This window comes from Amblyomma maculatum, chromosome 4, assembly GCF_055883805.1.
Source record: "Amblyomma maculatum isolate TAMU_Amacu chromosome 4, ASM5588380v1, whole genome shotgun sequence".
Classification (NCBI taxonomy): Eukaryota; Metazoa; Arthropoda; class Arachnida; order Ixodida; family Ixodidae; genus Amblyomma; species Amblyomma maculatum.
In genome coordinates this window covers 40,214,411-40,231,482 of record NC_139347.1, presented here as the reverse complement: position 1 = coordinate 40,231,482, position 17,072 = coordinate 40,214,411, and the positions used below count along the sequence as shown (strand labels likewise).

Here is a 17,072-nt window from a genome sequence, read left to right as displayed (position 1 = left end):
CTCGTCATAAAATTCCTTAGTTTAGTTGCGTCTGTTTTATTTTTTTTTCTCATGCCCCCTCCTCCTCCCCTTCCGAAAGCAAGCCGTTTACTGTAGCGCTGTCCTGTGTTAAGTGATTCAGATTATAGGGCGCGGCGAATAACTTGATTACACGAACTGGATCCCCTATACACTCGAAATGAATAAAATGTTGAAAATCTCGAATAAAAGAAGAAAAATGGACGTTTTCAAGCACTCTACATGTGTGGTTGGGCTCCTGTTATGAGAACCCGCGTGCTCCTATGCACATATGCAAACGCTTATACAGACGTACACACACGTTTCCTCTCCATGATTGAAGTCAGTCTGTTCGCTCTGAATTAATATAGAGCGAAATGGTGCAAAAGGAACGAAGCGGATATACCAAGCAAGAATCAACGCTTTCAACTCTCCGTTTTATCAAACATTTTTCTTTTTGCAAGGAACGGCGCAACGGGTCCGCTTGATTTCTACTCTGAGAAGCAACTGTCTTTCCGGTCGTAATCCCATTTCTAGACCCCAAACAGATCCATTGTTCCTATTACCGGGACCGTGTATCTTACGAAAGATATTAGAAACGGTGTCGGTCGGAGTTTCCTAGAAATGTGTTCTAATCGAGGTCGATAAACCTAACTACGTCCGTCCCAGCTATCCTGACGCGCATCACGGCATAGTCGCCGTCATGTCGATCAAACGGACCAAAACATTTCCCCTCCTTCAGCAGCGAACTTATCGTCCTGGGATTACTTCTCTGCCCCACTTTTTTGTTCTTGCTTTACGCCGAAGCAGCAGGTTGTCGTGGGAAGCACGCTTCCGAGAAATCGCACACTTCACCGTATTTTCCATCGAGCGCGTGACGCCACAGTAGCGGGTCGGCGCACCTGTATCGCGAGAGTGTTTTCGTGCTTCGCGCGCGCGTGGGCTCTTTCCATCCACGCGCACTCCGGGCACCAAGTCTGAAATCAAAACAACACAAGTCGATACGAAAAGAAAAAATGAAGATGCCAAATCAAACTTTCCAGAGATACGCCACTATCTGCGCTCGCTAATAAATCCATGCCCTCTCCCGTTCCCGAGTCTATGCTGCGGACGAGGCGTCTTGTTTTGACTGGCCGCAGTCTTGCGTCGCACTGTGACGCATTGCACGCGCGCGCGTGCTCGTCGGACAGCAGCAGTCTCGTTATCTGCTGTGCAGGATGCACGATCGAGAGCCGAGCACCACTCGAGCTGGGAGGATCAGGGGATGCGAGCAAGGAGACTGTAAAAGAAAAGGGGGGAGGGGGATGCGTGTTTTCAGAAGACGCAAGCGGGGCGGCATCGAAGAGTGGCCCACTTTTTATGAGAGGGCCGAAGACGGTGGCGGCGCGTGCTTGATCGGCCCTTTATCACCGCGCGCTCTCCTCATTCTCCTCTTCAGATGGCGCCGGCCTGGTGGTCGCCGCGGTTGACAGTGCCCCTGTGTTCCGCTACACCAAGAGTGGCGGACAGGCCATCGTCGGGGGCATCGTATACGGTGGCAGGGCGCTGCCCCGGTTGCGGACAAAGTTCCTCTACGCAGACTTCGTGCACGGGTGAGGAGGACTGTTGCGGTGCGCCCATGCAGAAAACACACTGAGGGCTCACTCTCAAACACACTTTGATATTACACAAAAATACACGTACACAGTCAAATCAACGACAATCTTTAACAGTCTAGGCCTTAAAAGCGGAATTGGGATCTCTCGAGCATCTTCAGGCAATGATGATGACCAGAGGGGGGAGTGGAGTACAAAAGGCAAATATGAAAATTCAAGAGCAACACAGAGGACGTCTCGGTAGAAAAAAAAAAAGGTGGGTGGGGGGGGGGGGGGGGGAGTGGTGGTGACCTTGGTTGTCGGTTCAAAGACAGTTGGCAATTCAAATCACTAGTTATGAATTTCATCCGCTGGATCGCGAATAGAGCGCAAACGACATGAAGGATCAGGAAAAAAGACAAACACAAGCGCTTAGAATGCCAAGTGAAGACTGGTTTCTTTTTTTCTTCTTCTTCCTAAGCCAATAAATACCGGTGGTCGAACAATAAACTAAAGACAACAAATGTACTCATGTACAAAACCCAAAAGAGAAAAAATAAAATAATAATACGGATTAAGGAGCAGGAGAATTAAGCTATGGCAGTTTATTTTTTACGAGCGCGACTGAAGGCGATCTAACACAAGTCTGTCCCTTCATATGGACAGTGACGAAAGTTTCGAACATGGACAACTGGACGCCAAGTACTTGTTAGAAACGAGTTGGCGAATGATCTATCCCGAGCTCTCCCAAACCGGGCGGATCCGCATCCCTACCCCATCCCTCTCATTGCATTAACCGTATGATGACAGGCTAGAAAGAAGAGATTTTTTTTTTTTTTTACCATCACACAAACGACTATATATTCTTCTCGGATGCTATAGACGGAACGAAAATACAGACCAACATGTTTTTTTATCTTCATATTTTAAACAAAATTAGTTCCACAAAATACCCAAGTTGCTGCCCTTGGTACGGAGCAAGCCCCACGCTCTACCATACCTCTTAGTAATATCAGGACGAACCTGACAAAAGGTTGATAGCGCCACATCCGAAACACGAACAATGGGAAGCGTCCCTAACCAGCGACAACCTGGACCGCCAAGTCCGCAAGTCCGCATCAGGGATCCGCATCAGGGATCCGCATCAGCGGACCCCTGGACTATAGGGTATCGACCATCTAGCTGTTGCTTAAATGAATCAGAATATTGCTTCCCGTGTCAATATCATTGAATTTACTTGTTCACAGAGCCGGTCATTAGGACAGCGTCATGTCTGACCGACGGACATTAAGTGGAAAGCTCGTTTTCGATCGCGCTCCTGAAAAAAATAACTTGGGTTTTGGTTTTGTTCCTGAGATCATTTGGTATCTTTATTTTTTTTTTTTCATTTTTCTACCAATATTTTTTTTTGGATTAGAAAGAAGAAAAAAATATAAAACGCTTCTCAGTTGTAAGTCTTTGCTCTTGTGCTTGCCTTTCTCCCTTTGTTTTGGCGTCGTTTTGCACTGTATTCATGCACCGTGCGTAGTGAACCAACTAAGCCAAATTGCCACCCTTCATCAGTTCATCAATTGTCTGCCGTTGTCATTACGCTGCATGTTCAAAAAATAAAGTAGGCTGACAAATAATTTTTGAGCGTGTATATTTTACAACGAATTGAAGATAAGCAGCTGTTGCTGAAAAGGCCAGGGCAGCAATGAAGCAACTGCTTAATTATTTATCTATTTATTCAAAATACCTTACAGGGTCCAGAAGGGCATTGAGTAGGGGGGGGCGGGGGGGCAAAATCACAGAGTAGGTACAATAGGAGCAATTAGTTAAATACAACGCGCAGTACAAGGCAAAGAGTAAAAACAATTACAATTATACAGGGCGAATATAACGACAAGACACACATCACCGCGAGCAACAGTTTAATAAAAAGTACACAAAAAGTGGCAAGTATGCATCGCAAGTGCCCAATACACATCTAAAGAAAGAGCAGTAGCCATAAAAAGTGCGAATAGTTGGAACTGCCCAAGAAACCAAACTCTAATAAATTAGTAACAAGAAGAAAAACAACTTATGGGACAGTAAAAACTATAAAAAGACACACAACACCGTGAGCTTAAAGGACATATAAGCGTGGAACTGTCGCGACGTTTTCTGCACGCTGAATTTAGTTGCATTGGGGCGTCTCTCACAGCTTGAGTGACTTTGGGATTCAATCCATAAACCGAACTAAGCCAATCAGTTGTATTGAGAAATACCAGTCTCACTATAAACTGTGCGACAGCACTAGTGCCAAACCACAAGGGCGAAGGGAGCAAAGACAACGCAAACGCACGAAAGCACAGGATCGAAGGGAGACTATATATACGCACGCTATAGCGTTTGAGCTGTTTGCTCTACCTTCATCCTTGTGGTCTTGCGCTAATGCTGTCTTCTTATTGTTTAGTGTTTGTGTTGTCTTCGCTCTCTTTCGTCCTTGTGCTTGGCGCTTGTGGTTTCTGCAAGGACAAAGGGAGAGCAGACAATCAAACACGATAAGACATATAGCACTAGCGAGAAACCACAAGGACGACAGGAAAGCAGGCTTGCTATTAAACAAACACTAGCATTGGTGCTGTCTGCTCTACCTTTGTCCTTGTGGTTTGGCGCTGAGTCTTCGCAACTAAACACAAACTTGCCCATGCTGTCTATCCTAAATTTGACTGTAGAAACAACTGCTGTCATTTTGCATGATGGCGTTGTTCTTTTTTCTTTTCCCTTACGTTTTGAAAGCAGTCAAATCTCCGTAACATAGTTTTTTTTCTGTTCCCCATTCTGCTTTCTTCCGTGCGCAGTGATGAACACGGGTGCCAGAACAGGGTCGCGGCAGCTTTTATAGCCAATGCGAACTGACAATGCGGCAGCTGAAACCCCTGTCCAAGAGCAAAGTATCAATAACGTCCGCAAAAACTTAACGAAAGATTGATCATCTAACAACGTGATCCAAGTGAACCGATGACGAGGTCTCAACAAAACCAGGGCTCAAATACCCGCAGCAGGCCTTACGAGCAGGCCTCTCGATCATCCTGATCCAGCAGACATGTCTTCTTTGTTAATACTGGTGCAAAAATAAAAATAAAACTTATCTTTTCCGGAAGCAGTGGAATACAACCCATTGCCGCTGGCATACAGGCGTCGCATAAACAGCCATCACGCAACGCGCTGCAGCATGCGTATCCGTGCAGAGAATTCTGTTGAATTCTAAAATTTATGTTGGTAGCTTCAGCGGACACGTTACATGAAGATAGGGTAATATATCTGTCAGCATAATGAATCCCAAGACATTTCCTTCTGGACTGTATACCATATGTATCTTGTTAGGCATCGCCATACGCTCCAAATCGCTTGAAGGTGGGAGCAGCTCTCGTTCTCGCCTCTACCTAAGGGCTTCCCGGAGCGCTCTCTACACTGCTCTGGAGCAAACTCTTCGGATGATTTACTTTTGACAAAAGCTGTCCCGTATTTGCTAAGAGTAACCAGGCAGCAGGATTCGCCTTTTTGGCGAACAATAGAGAAGGCCAAAAGCTCTCGAAAGGTGAGGGCAAGGTTTCTCCTGGCCGTGGAACTCAAAGGGTCACCTCAAGGGCTCCGATGTATAAGCTAAGAAACAAGCTTGGTTAGTTTTAACTTTTAACCAGTTGGCACGCACCGCAGGAGTAATTTACGTAACCTCTGTCTGCACTGTTTAAGCAAGCAGTTTTTCGCATTTGCCGTTGTTTGACTACAACGTCGACTAAAGGTGCGGGGGAAGAAAAAGTAAGGTTTCTACGCTACTTTTTCTTCTTCTTTTTTTTTTTTTTTTTTTTTGCTCGAAGCGACGTTTTTTTAGTCATCGCTGCCCATGCAGGTCTCTCCACGCCCTGCACGAAGTGGCTGGAAAGAGCACGTGGATCTCCGAAGACATCTGCCTCGAAGCGTGCGACGCTGAGCACAACAGTTTGGAATCCTTCTACGTGCTCGCAATAGGAACCGACGCTAACGGTAGGGGGCACCAATGAGGCATCACTATGTATGCCCAGTTTTTTTATTGTTGTTTTCTTCTCTACACTAACGTATACTGTGTGGCCATAAGTCGTTTTTTATTCCTTGATCTGATAATTAAAAAAAGCTGAAATTAAAGCTTATTCTACCCTGGAATTTGCTGTACGTCACCGCAGATGAACCGCTGATACTGACCACCACGGACCTGAGAAATGACGCACCCAAAGGAGCCGTCTACCGACTTATGGGCCCCAACTGCGGCACGCAACGGGAGCCTTCCTCTCAAGGTCGGGGGAATTCCGTCCTTCAGACTGTTCTCTGTCTTGTCGGTTTTTCTAAGATATGCATCGTCTTGCGTGCGACGTTGCCCATTTCGGCTCAGAAAACGAGCAGTGCAAGCTGGCGGAGAGGGCCGATTCCCTGAGTCGTCAACTGCGCTCCACGATGTCATCTTAGTTGTGCAATATCAAGGGCCGTCTCCATGGACCATAACCTTTGAACTTTTGAATCGATTACTTCTGCAGCAACCTCCGCCACGGTGGCTCAGTGGTTGGAGCGTTCGAATGCTGATCCGAAGAACGTGAGGTCAAATCCTGGCCACGGCTGCTGCTTTTCGATGGAGTCGAAAAGCGAGGCATCTGTGTACTCCCTGAAGTGCATGTTTCCGGAGCCTTCCACGACGGCCTCCCTTAGAGCCTTAGCACAACATAGCATAAACAAAACCAAGTTTCTGCTGCATAATGCAGTGCTGAGAGAACATTGTGACGATAGAAAAAAATAAAATAAAAATAAACAGTGTTTCTTTAACGGCAGTACCAGTTATGTCAGACGCACGCACACGAAGTAGCTTGCGTAAACTCTAGTCACTACTTTAGAAACTTAGATGTATGCATGTCATGTCCAGTACGATTTGTCTATACATATTTCATTTTTCCCTTCCGAAAGCTTTTTTACGGCATAAGGGAGCCTTTTGGGTAAAAAAAAATTACTAGACTGCGCTGAAGTCTACCCAAGAGCGGAAATGACGTAATACATTTTACGGTACTGCTTTGACCAACTGCATCGTCATTGTTGTCCCTACTATCATAATCACCATCGCTACTGTCATCATTATCATCGGCAGTGACTGTATCGTCGTTGTCATCGCTGCTATTATCGTCACTCTAGATGAGGAGAACTACGATCGGTTTGGCAGGGGTGCAGTGTGGCCTAGTTTTTATTATTTATCTTTATTGTCTTTATTTCACAAACACTACAGGCTGGCCGATTTTTCAAAAGTGAGCTGGTTTACATTCAATACCTGCAAATACAAAACGTTCAAATTCATAACTTTTTCCGATGCAATGATAAACTCAGCTACACAGGGCTGAGTTTTCAAAACATAATTATCTGTTATACAGAATCACCATAACACTCTAGGATAGGATAGGCGAAAGGCAAGGCGCCCGTGTGCTGTGCGATGTCAGTGCACGTTAAAGAACCCCAGGTGGTCGAAATTACCGGAGTCCTCCACTACGGCGTCTCTCATAGCCTGAGTTGCTTTGAGACGTTAAACCCCACAAACCAACCAACCAACCTGATATGACAATCAGCATGACGAACAGCCATTTGGCGTTTCCACACACCATACAAGCCCTGTAGCATTATGATATAATACGGAACGCCGCCACCATTTTTTACAGCTACCCCGCTGGGGTGGCGCAGTGGTTACGGCGCTCGACTACTGTTCCCAAGGACGCGGGATCGAGTCCCGGCCTCGGCGGCAGCTTTTCGATGGAGGCGAAAAGCAAGGCGCCCGTGTGCTGTGCGATGTCAGTGCACGTTAAAGAACCCCAGGTGGTCGAAATTTCCGGAGTCCTCCACTACGGCGTCTCTCATAGCCTGAGTCGCTTTGGGACGTTAAACCCCACAAACCAACCAACCAACCAACCATTTTTTACAGCTAAAAACCTAATTCCATGAAGGCTTAAAGGGAAATATTTGTGCAAAGTTCGCTCTAGGACATGCCAAAAGAAAACCCCGTCCCAAAAATCTATAAATACATGTTCGACAGTCTCCAGCTTTCTACGCAAAATACAATTCGCACCCCATGTCAAAAATATTTCTTTTTCTGCCATCTATGTCTACACAGACAGAACCCCTACATGCAATTCAAAAACGAAAGTTTTCACAGCAGGCTGTGCAGGCGTTCTTTTTACACATTTCAATACTTTTTACCCCTACCCGGAGTAGTCTGGGGATCGGAGGAATAGCAGTTCGATTCCTGGGGGCGACAGATATTTTTTCTTAAGTTCGTGCAAATATTTCATGCGAACACTTCCCAAGGACATTTTCGCAGCCTGAAAGGCTTACGCCATAAAAGCCGGTGCGGTCGTATACACTTGCCACGTACCTGCCATCTGGCAGAGTGCATAGAGTCGCCTGCCAGGGTGTCCACATGGAAGAGTCGATCTGCTATAGTTGGCAAAGGAGAGGGAGAAAGCTCTATTTTCTTTAAGGGGAAAGATCCAGAAGTTTGTGTTGGTTTGAAGGGTTTAACGTTCCAAAGCAAATCAGTCTACGAGGGACGCCGCAGTGAGGTCTCCGAAAATTTTGACCACCTGGAATTCTTTAACGTGCACAGACATTTCACAGCACACTGGCGCCCATGCCTATCATCTACATGTAAACTGGTAGCTGCGGTCAGGGTTGAACCCACATTCTTAGTTTCAGCGACCTAGCGCTTGCGCTTTAATTACTGAGCCACCGCGGCGGCCGGGGTTGGTACAAGTAAGAACCAGATGCAACTTTCCACCTGTCATTGGGGACAGGTGGCAAATAAAAGGAATTACCTCTTTTTTCTTCTAGGGGAAAGGAGGGAGACCGGAAGGTAGATCCAATGGGAAGATGAAAGGTTCTGTTCAAGCGAATAGGCGTATGTGGCAATGCAGCAGTACTTCATGCGATTGTGTGTGGGTTAAATGATAGTGTTACATGTAGTAATTGTATGTGTGGTATGTATGTTATGAATGTTATGCGTCGTCGAGCGTGGCAGCATTCAACGTTGTTCATATTGTTACCGGGAAACAATATGTTGTCGTATTGGGGCAGGTCGCATTGCCACAAAACTCTTCGGTCACCCGCGTATTCAATATGTCATGTGATGTGCAAATGTGAGACGTCAAACCTTCATCAAATCAACTGTGTGTGTGTGTGTGTGTGTGTGTGTGTGTGTGTGTGTGTGTGTGTGTGTGTGTGTGTGTGTGCGCGCGTGCGTGCGTGCGTGCGTGTGTGTGTGTGTGTGTGTGTACGTGTGTGTGTGTGTGTGTGTGTGTGTGTGTGTGTGTGTGTGTGTGTGTGTGTGTATGTGTGTGTGTGTGTGTGTGTGTGTGTGTGTGTGTGTGTGTGTGTGTGTGTGTGTGTGTGTGTGTGTGTGTGTGTGTGTGTGTGTGTGTGTGTGTGTGTGTGTGTGTGTGTGTGTGTGTGTGTGTGTGTGTGTGTGTGTGTGTGTGTGTGTGTGTGTGTGTGTGTGTGTGTGTGTGTTTGAGAGAGAGAGAGATACAGGTAGTCACGACCAAGGGCCCTCACAAATATGTAGTTCATAATCATCAGCCTGACTATACCCACTGCAGGGCGAAGGCCTCTCCCACATTTCTCCAATTAACCCGGTTCTGTGCTAGCTGCATCCACTTGACCCCTGCGAACTTCTTAACCTCATCCACACACCTAACTATCTGCCGCCCCCTGCTACGCTTTCCTTCCCTTGGAATCCAGTTTGTTACCCTAAGCGACAATCGGTTATCCTATCTTCGCACTATATGACCTGCCCATGCCCATTTCTTCTCGATTTCCACTAGAATGTCAGTAACTTGAGTTATTTCTCTGATAGCCTCCACGTTTCAGCCCCATAGGTGAGTACAGGTAAGATGCAACTGTTGTTTACTTTCCTCTTGAGCGATACCGGTAAGCTGCTAGTCATAATCTGCGAGTGCTTGCCAAATGCGCTCCTTCCCAATCTTATTCTTCTTGTTATTTCCTTTTCATGGTCCGGATCTGCGGTTACTACCTGTCCTAAGTAGACATATTCGCCTACTACTTTCAGTGCTTCGCTACCTAACGTAAACTGCTGTTCCTTCTCGAGGCTGTTGAACATTACCTTAGTCTTTTGTCTATTGATTTTCAATCCTACCTTTCTACTTTTCCTGTCTAGGTCATGAATAATTCTTTGCAGTTCATCTCCTGAGTTACTTAGCAAGGCAATGTCGTCGGCAAATCGCTGATTACTGAGTATTCTCCATCTAGCCTTATCCCTAGCTGCTCCCATTCCAAGTTAGTAGTGAATATACCTACGGTATTACTGAGCATGCGTTTAGCTGTCATTGATTCGTTGATCGGACTGCGCTTGAAACGACGCTGTAGAACCAAAGATATGTGGAATTATTATGCGTGATTCTTCCTGCGCATCAGAGCATTTGAAATCTAGTAAAATGATTTTTCGACGCACCGGATAAATGCGACTGTGCTTACGAACATCAGGTGTCAGATAATTTCCTTTTAATTTTACACAAATATACAAAAAGCTATCTCACCTCCTTCTCTCACCCTTTGTTTTTTTCGAATCAGGCCCTACAGGCCTCCTTTCTTCCTTTTATCTCGACGTATTATGTAACATTGCATGACATACACACACTTCACAGAGACAGCGCGCAACAGGAGCCGCAACTCGAGTAGAGCGCCACTTATAAACTATAAGAGCTGTGCGCTCGACACAATGGGTAGCCGCGTCGATTCCGCCTATTAACAGCAACAGTTTCTATTACTTTGGACGAGGACGTGTGCTTTTGGCAGACGTTCACGGGACAAGTGCCCAAAGCCGCAGGCCCTATACGTACGCATTGTGCCCACTCACATGATCCATTGCTTTCTTATCGAATTGCAGGCCACGCGTTTGGAGACGTCGCCTTGGCACCGGTCATCCTGACGGCGGTGGTGGCACTGGTGAAAGCATTCGCGACTCCCTAGAGCACCGCTCCTGGAGGTCCGCCAAGGCAGACACATTATCGCGACCCTACACGTCTTTGTATACACGCAACGATACAATCTTCTGATACACCCCTCTCTGCACGTCATGCGAGAGGAGCGTTGTGGCGGGGCTGCTCGAGGCCGACCTGGGGACGAGCGCCTTACTGTCGCCTGCTCGTTCCGTCGGCAGTTTGTTTTCTTTTGCTGCCCACTCTCGCAACGTGCTGCAGGTGTTGTTGATAAGCGTTATCTGGGCTGTAGATGTTTGTCACGTGCTCTCATTGTCATGTTGCGTTTGCAAGTGATTCGGTGTCCTCGCTGCCGTTGATGTACAACGTGCAAATGTTCGAGCGTGTCTTGAATAGAACTGGGATTTGCATGTGACACCCGAGCTCTTGACTTTGCTTGCGCATTTTTTACTGCGTCCACGATGCGACTGCTGGATTCATTGAAAGTTCGATGCAAGCAATCTAAGTGCTTGCTAATGAGGTAGGGTTGCAGGACACGTTCGCCGAAAACCCCGGCATCGCAACAAAATATCCTGATTGGTCAGCGCAGTAATGACGTCAAAGGTCGCTCCGTCAATCTGCAGCTGTTGCGGAGTGCCTAATTAAATCACTCTTGCGGGTAAAGAAAAATGTGGTCGAGTTGGAATCGAACGGCTACCGTTTCGGTTGCAAATCTGGCATGCTACGTGCCTGAACGCTGAGAAGCATCTTTTAATTTTCTTTCTCCCAAACATGGTATTTATACACCACTGACGATCGCTGTTTTAGCACAGTAGTTTAAATGTTTTATGCAACCACTTGGTTCCTTGAACGGCAACCACACTCTACACTGCAGTAGCATTGGCACAACTAAGTAGCACTGCTTAGCTCCTCGCACTAGCAATTAGCATTACTATAACCATTACTCAACAACAACGCATGATGTCCATACGACAGCGCTACTGCATCAACTCTTAAGGATACATAAAGAAGCTTCTCCTCATTTTGGCAGTGATAACAAATTTAATACGCTGACGTTCGCGTTCACTTTACAGGTGTGACATGTTCACTTCACTTCACTTTAATACATTAAAAGTCCCCAGGACGGGGGGCATTACATAAAAGTGCGGGTAACACAGTACAAAAAAAAAAGATTTGCATAAATAGAAAACGATAAAAACTCATCTCGCTGTTAAAGATGGCAGCTACACGGTTGCAAAATGTGGATGTACAAAGTGATTTTCGTGTCGAAGGCCGTTCCAGTCCAGGGCTGACCTGGGCAGGAATGATGCGGCAAATGCAGTAGTGCGGGAACACGGCCGTGTAACTTGAAGGAGATATAAAGGAGATGATAAATGCTGAGCGACATAGGTGCTGTAGGGTTGATGTAGGGCACCATACTTGCGGTTCGACGGCGACAAGCCAGGGTTGCTAGACCGGATTCCCTTTTTAATTATGATATGCTGACGTTATACGAGTAGCATGAATGAATGAATGAATACAGTGCTTTTGTACAGATTGGAATTTGTTAGATATATTTGGCTTGGGGTTCAGATAGGTGAGGTACATTTTAGCTTAGACCGGACAAGTTATTTGTAAGCTAGTAATTTTACGTTTTGTGGCGCATGATACAGATGGCGTTTTAAGAATCCAAGAGCGCTGTTAGCAGGTGATATTGTTACGACGTTTATTTACACAGATGGTAGGATACGCTGGAGATTAGCACACCACAGCGGACAGACCCAGCTTCCTCGTCCTCTTCTGCCTATTCCACCAAACCTCATCTTCCTTCAATAAGGACCGCGGGAAGTGCGTGACACTGCCCCCTTCGCAGACGATGCCCGCTGGGCGAGTCAAGGTTCGTCACGTTGATAGAAGGGCTTCATGCGGGCCACGTGGACTACTTGAGTCTTCCGAGAACGACGCCCTTGGGTGGTCACGCGAGAGACTACAAAGTTTACTGCGCTGAGGCGTTCCAATACAACGAAAGGGCCAGTATAGTGGTGCAACAGTTTCTGGCACAAGCCGCGCTTACGCAACGGCGTCCAAAGCCACACCAAGTCACCAGGGACATAATTAACATCTTGATGACGCTTGTCGTAGCGTTGCTTGTAGCGTTCCTGGGAGGCTAGAGTGCGAAGTCTAGCGAGTCGACGAGCTTCTTCAGCCAAAGAGAGAGTATGCGCTAGTGAAGTTTCAGCAGGGAGTGAGAAAGGCAGAAACGTGTCCAAAGTGCTTCGTGGAGGTCGTGCATAGAGAAGAAAAAACGGACTGTAGCCTGTCGTTTCGTGCTTAGCAGTGTTAAATGCGTATGTTATAAACGGAAGGACTTCATCCCAGTTTTTGTGGCGGGAGTCGACATACATTGCGAGCATATTGCTAAGCGTCCGATTGGTGCGTTCGGTAAGACCATTTGTTTGTGGGTGGTAAGGCGTTGAATGGCGAAATCGGGATGAGCAGAGGCGAAGTTCTTCTACAACTTCTGCCGTAAACTGTCGGCCACGATCGCTTAAATAACACACGAGGAGGCCCATGTCGAAGAATGATGGACCGTAGTAGGAACGCCGAGACATCAGAAGCAGTGGCTGACGGTATAGCAGCAGTTTCACAGTACCGCGTAAGGTAGTCTACGCACACTATGACCCAGCGGTTTCCGTTGGAGGAACGGGGAAACGGTCCTAGAAGATCAATTCCTGCCTGTTCGAATGGGGTTCGTGGTGGCGTTATAGGCTGAAGATGACCCGGCGGTGAGCAGGTTGGGTGCTTGAAACGCTGGCACTGGAGGCAGCTGGCCACATAACGTTGAGTAGTTTGACGCATCTTCGGCCAATGAAAACGTTCCTTAGTCCTGTGCAATGTCCTCGCGAAACCCAAGTGTCCAGCTGTGGCATCGTCGTGCATTACCCGAAGAACCTGACACCTAAGACTTGTAGGAACTACCAGAAGAAGCCGCGCACCTACTGACGAATAGTTCTTCCTGTATAGTACACAGTCACGAATGCAGAATGAGGTCTTAGGGTTCCGGGAACTTGCTGCCTCAAAAAGCGGCGCCAACTCGTTGTCGTGCCGCTGCGCAATCTTGAATTCGTCAACATCAGGGAGAAAGGGAGCGTCGTAGGCGCCGAGATGGTGGTGTCAGGCTACGGTCAGAGGCCGGTGATTCGTTTCGGTTCAGCACCATTCTGCGTTCTTGTCGGCTAGCTGTTGCACTGTACTCATTCCGGCCAGGTGTTCTATATGAATCATCATTGTCAGCAGGAAGCCTTGTACGGGAGTTCACCCACTGTCGGCGATACTGCTGGTACGGACGACGGTTGCAGCAAAAGCGGGAAATGTGGCCGATCATTCCGCAGGCAAAACACACTGGCGGCTCACGTTCGTTCGATGAATAAGGCTCATCGTCGCTTGTATTAAACGTTTCATGCTGTGGATGTGGTCGACGAGGAAAACGAGAGTGCTCGCTGTTGTAGGCGTTGATGGTAAGAGGTTGGATGTTCGGGCGATGAGCAGCAGAGTATCGGGTGTCCGAAGGAGACGTAACAGAGGGAGCGCAACAGGTAGAAGATGGGCTATTGTCTGACGAAGAGGTGCCACTGTAGACGGGTCTGACGTGGCCCCCAATATCTTGATGCCTCCGAAGCTCTTCGCGGACGATCTGGCGGATTGTATCTGCCAGGCTTGTCGTTTCAGACACATCCACACTAGCGACAGTTGTCACATTAGGCAGCCGACCAAACTTCGGAATGATACGGCGTCGCTTCAAAGATTCAAACGTGCGGCAGTGTCGTGTTACATCAGCGGTGGTATTCAAGTCGTCTCTGCAGATAAGAAAGTTGTACACGTCTTGCGCTATTCCTTTCAGGAGATGACCCACTCTGTCTTCCTCAGTCATCCGAGCATCGACTATTCTGCACAGCTTGAGGACTTCTTCTATGTAAGTTGTGCAGGTCTCCCCCGGTACTTTGCGCTCGTTGAGCCAGAGTCTGTTCGGCGCTCTTTTTTCGAGCATCGGCATCACCAAATCCCGCTCTCATTTCTTCCATGAAGCAATCCCAGGTGGTAAGAGATGCTTCATGATTGTCAAACCATGTTAGCGCAGTTTCTTCAAGAAAAAATACCGCATTCGCCAACTTGGTAGTCGCATTCCAGCGGTTGTATTTGCTCACCCGATTGTAGTGGGTGAGCCAGTCATCCACGTCTTCCCCGGGCTTGCCATAGAAGTGCCGGGGTTCCCGATAAGGCTGTGCGGTGGTCGGATGAGCTGCTGGTGTGGGCTGCGTTGAACCATCTGCTTGCGCCATCTCCGACCGAAGGGGGGGGGGGGGTAGCCCAGCAATTCTTCTGCTCCGGCGAAGTAGGAGAGGTTCCGTGGTGATCTGTAGCCCGCACCTCCACCACACTTGTTACGACGTTTATTTACATAGATGGTAGGATACGCTGGAGATTAGCACACCACAGCGGACAGACCCAGCTTCCTCGTCCTCTTCTGCCTATTCCACCAAACCTCATCTTCCTTCAATAAGGACCGCGGGAAGTGCGTGACAATATTACTTTAGTGATGTGCGTGTTCCAGATTAGATCGTTGCTCGAGGTAACGCCCAGGTATTTGTAAGATTCAGTTGATTGAACCCTGAAGTGTGAGATTACATAGGAGAACACTAGAGGATGATGCTTGCGACTAAATGATACCAGTTTGCATTTATTAGGATTAAGTTTCACTTTTATATAATTTAAGTCGTTTTGGGCGGGGGGGGGGGGGGGGGGTAGATTTGTTTGATCGGAAGGGTAATGAATTGTGCGATAGATAACACAGTCATCGGCGAACATACGAATGTTACATAGGTCGCAGTAAATATATAATAAAAAATAGAAGAGGACCAAGGACTGACCCTTGCGGGACACCTGATGAAACTAGAGGCTTTATTGTTAGCATAAACAAATGTGTGTGGTTAGTTATAAATATTTATGCACTGCAGTACTTTAGGGTGTAAGTTTAAGCAAGAAAGCTTTGCTAGTAAGCGATTGCGAGGTAATAAGTTCAAGAAGATACCATCAGTTTGAAGGCTAGAATCAAGATTATTATGTGTCATGACCTAAAATAGCCAATTACATTTCGCAGGATAGATCTTCCTTAAGTAAATCGTGCTGAGAAGGATGAAAAGAAATTATCATTGTCCAGAAAAATTCATGTTGTAAATATAGATCACATGTTTCGTGATTTTGTATGGAACAAGGTTAGCGAAATGGGGCGGTAGTTAAGAGGTGACTCTTCTTTATCGGACTTCTGGAACGCGTTTCCCTATCTTCCAATTATTGGGCATTGCTTCCTATGAACAGGGATTGTGCAAACAGTAACGATAGACGTGCTGTGGAAACATGCAGAGTATATTTGAATAGCTTGGTGCTGATTTTGTCAGTGCCTGCAGAAGATATCGAATTAATATTTTAAATGATACATGAGGTTCCATGCAAAGAAAACGTAATTGAAGGCACCAAGGGCCAAGGACAAGCAGTTGTGATAGATGGTAGCATATTGGTTTCTTTGTGACGACTGATAAGAATGCGGTGTTGAACATATAAGCACATTGAATGACGCTGTTGGCAGGTGTGATGATGGGCTTATTGTGAGGTTCAAGTAGTTGTCAGTACTTTCTCTGGTTGGTCAAGTCGGAGTAAAAAAAAAAGGCATTTGGCGTCATGAATGGACTGAAAATATATGGATACCTTATAAAGGACATCGATATTACTTTACTATAAGAATTTTGCCTACAATGGAAGCTGCTGAGGTTCCATGTGATCTTTTTGTGCTCATGGGATTGCTATCATGTGGAAGAGCCGCATGACAGATCGCCACTACGCAGAACCACCACGTTCATCTAAGTCTGTGTTCAGAGAACAGTGTGCTGCGGTGTGAGGGGTATATGCTGAGCACGATCGACCTCCTGCCTGATTACCTTTGCTTGATGCATGCATATGTATCCCGGAATTTCGATGCGTGGGCAAAGTTAGAGCTCGATGCTGGTGTGACTGTGTATGTACTTCCATGTAATAAAGAAGAAGAAAAAAAAAAAAAAAACCCCGGTCATGGTGCGGCTGGTTAAAGCGCTCGGCTGGGTCCGAGGGCTGGAGGTTCGATTCCCGGTGGAGACGGGACTTTTATTTTTCTCATCACGTAAGTAATATGATTTACAAGTGACACATTCGCGCACAGATCCGATGCACAGATCCGACGCACAAATCCCGCGCAGATCTCGTGCACAACTCATGCGCACGAGATTTCGTTCCATATTTGCCTATAAAGGCTTTCACCTTGAAACTCTTCAGAGGGACGGCATTCATTTTCTTAATAATAATTGGCCGCTAGAATCAAAAGCAAAAGAAGTTTATTAGTTAGTTTAGTTAATTTACTGCTTAATTACAGCGCCCTATCACGTACATAATGTCAGCCTTGCTGTGCAATCCGCCTGCAGACAGCATTGACGCATCTCTCGCAAAGTTTAAA

At 46.8% G+C, this 17,072-nt stretch overlaps 1 protein-coding gene across 1 annotated transcript in view; it reads left to right on the top strand.

Annotated features, from left to right (window-relative positions):
- The window catches only part of LOC146190795 (HHIP-like protein 1), a 21,240-nt gene extending 10,657 nt beyond the window's left edge, over nt 1–10,583 (top strand). The window contains exons 3-6 of the mRNA XM_084600237.1: nt 1,436–1,589; nt 5,449–5,582; nt 5,759–5,938; nt 10,501–10,583. Coding sequence (XP_084456363.1) covers nt 1,436–1,589; nt 5,449–5,582; nt 5,759–5,938; nt 10,501–10,583 — 551 coding nt within the window. The remainder of the gene's footprint in view (nt 1–1,435; nt 1,590–5,448; nt 5,583–5,758; nt 5,939–10,500) is intronic.
- Nucleotides 10,584–17,072: the final 6,489 nt, after the last annotated feature.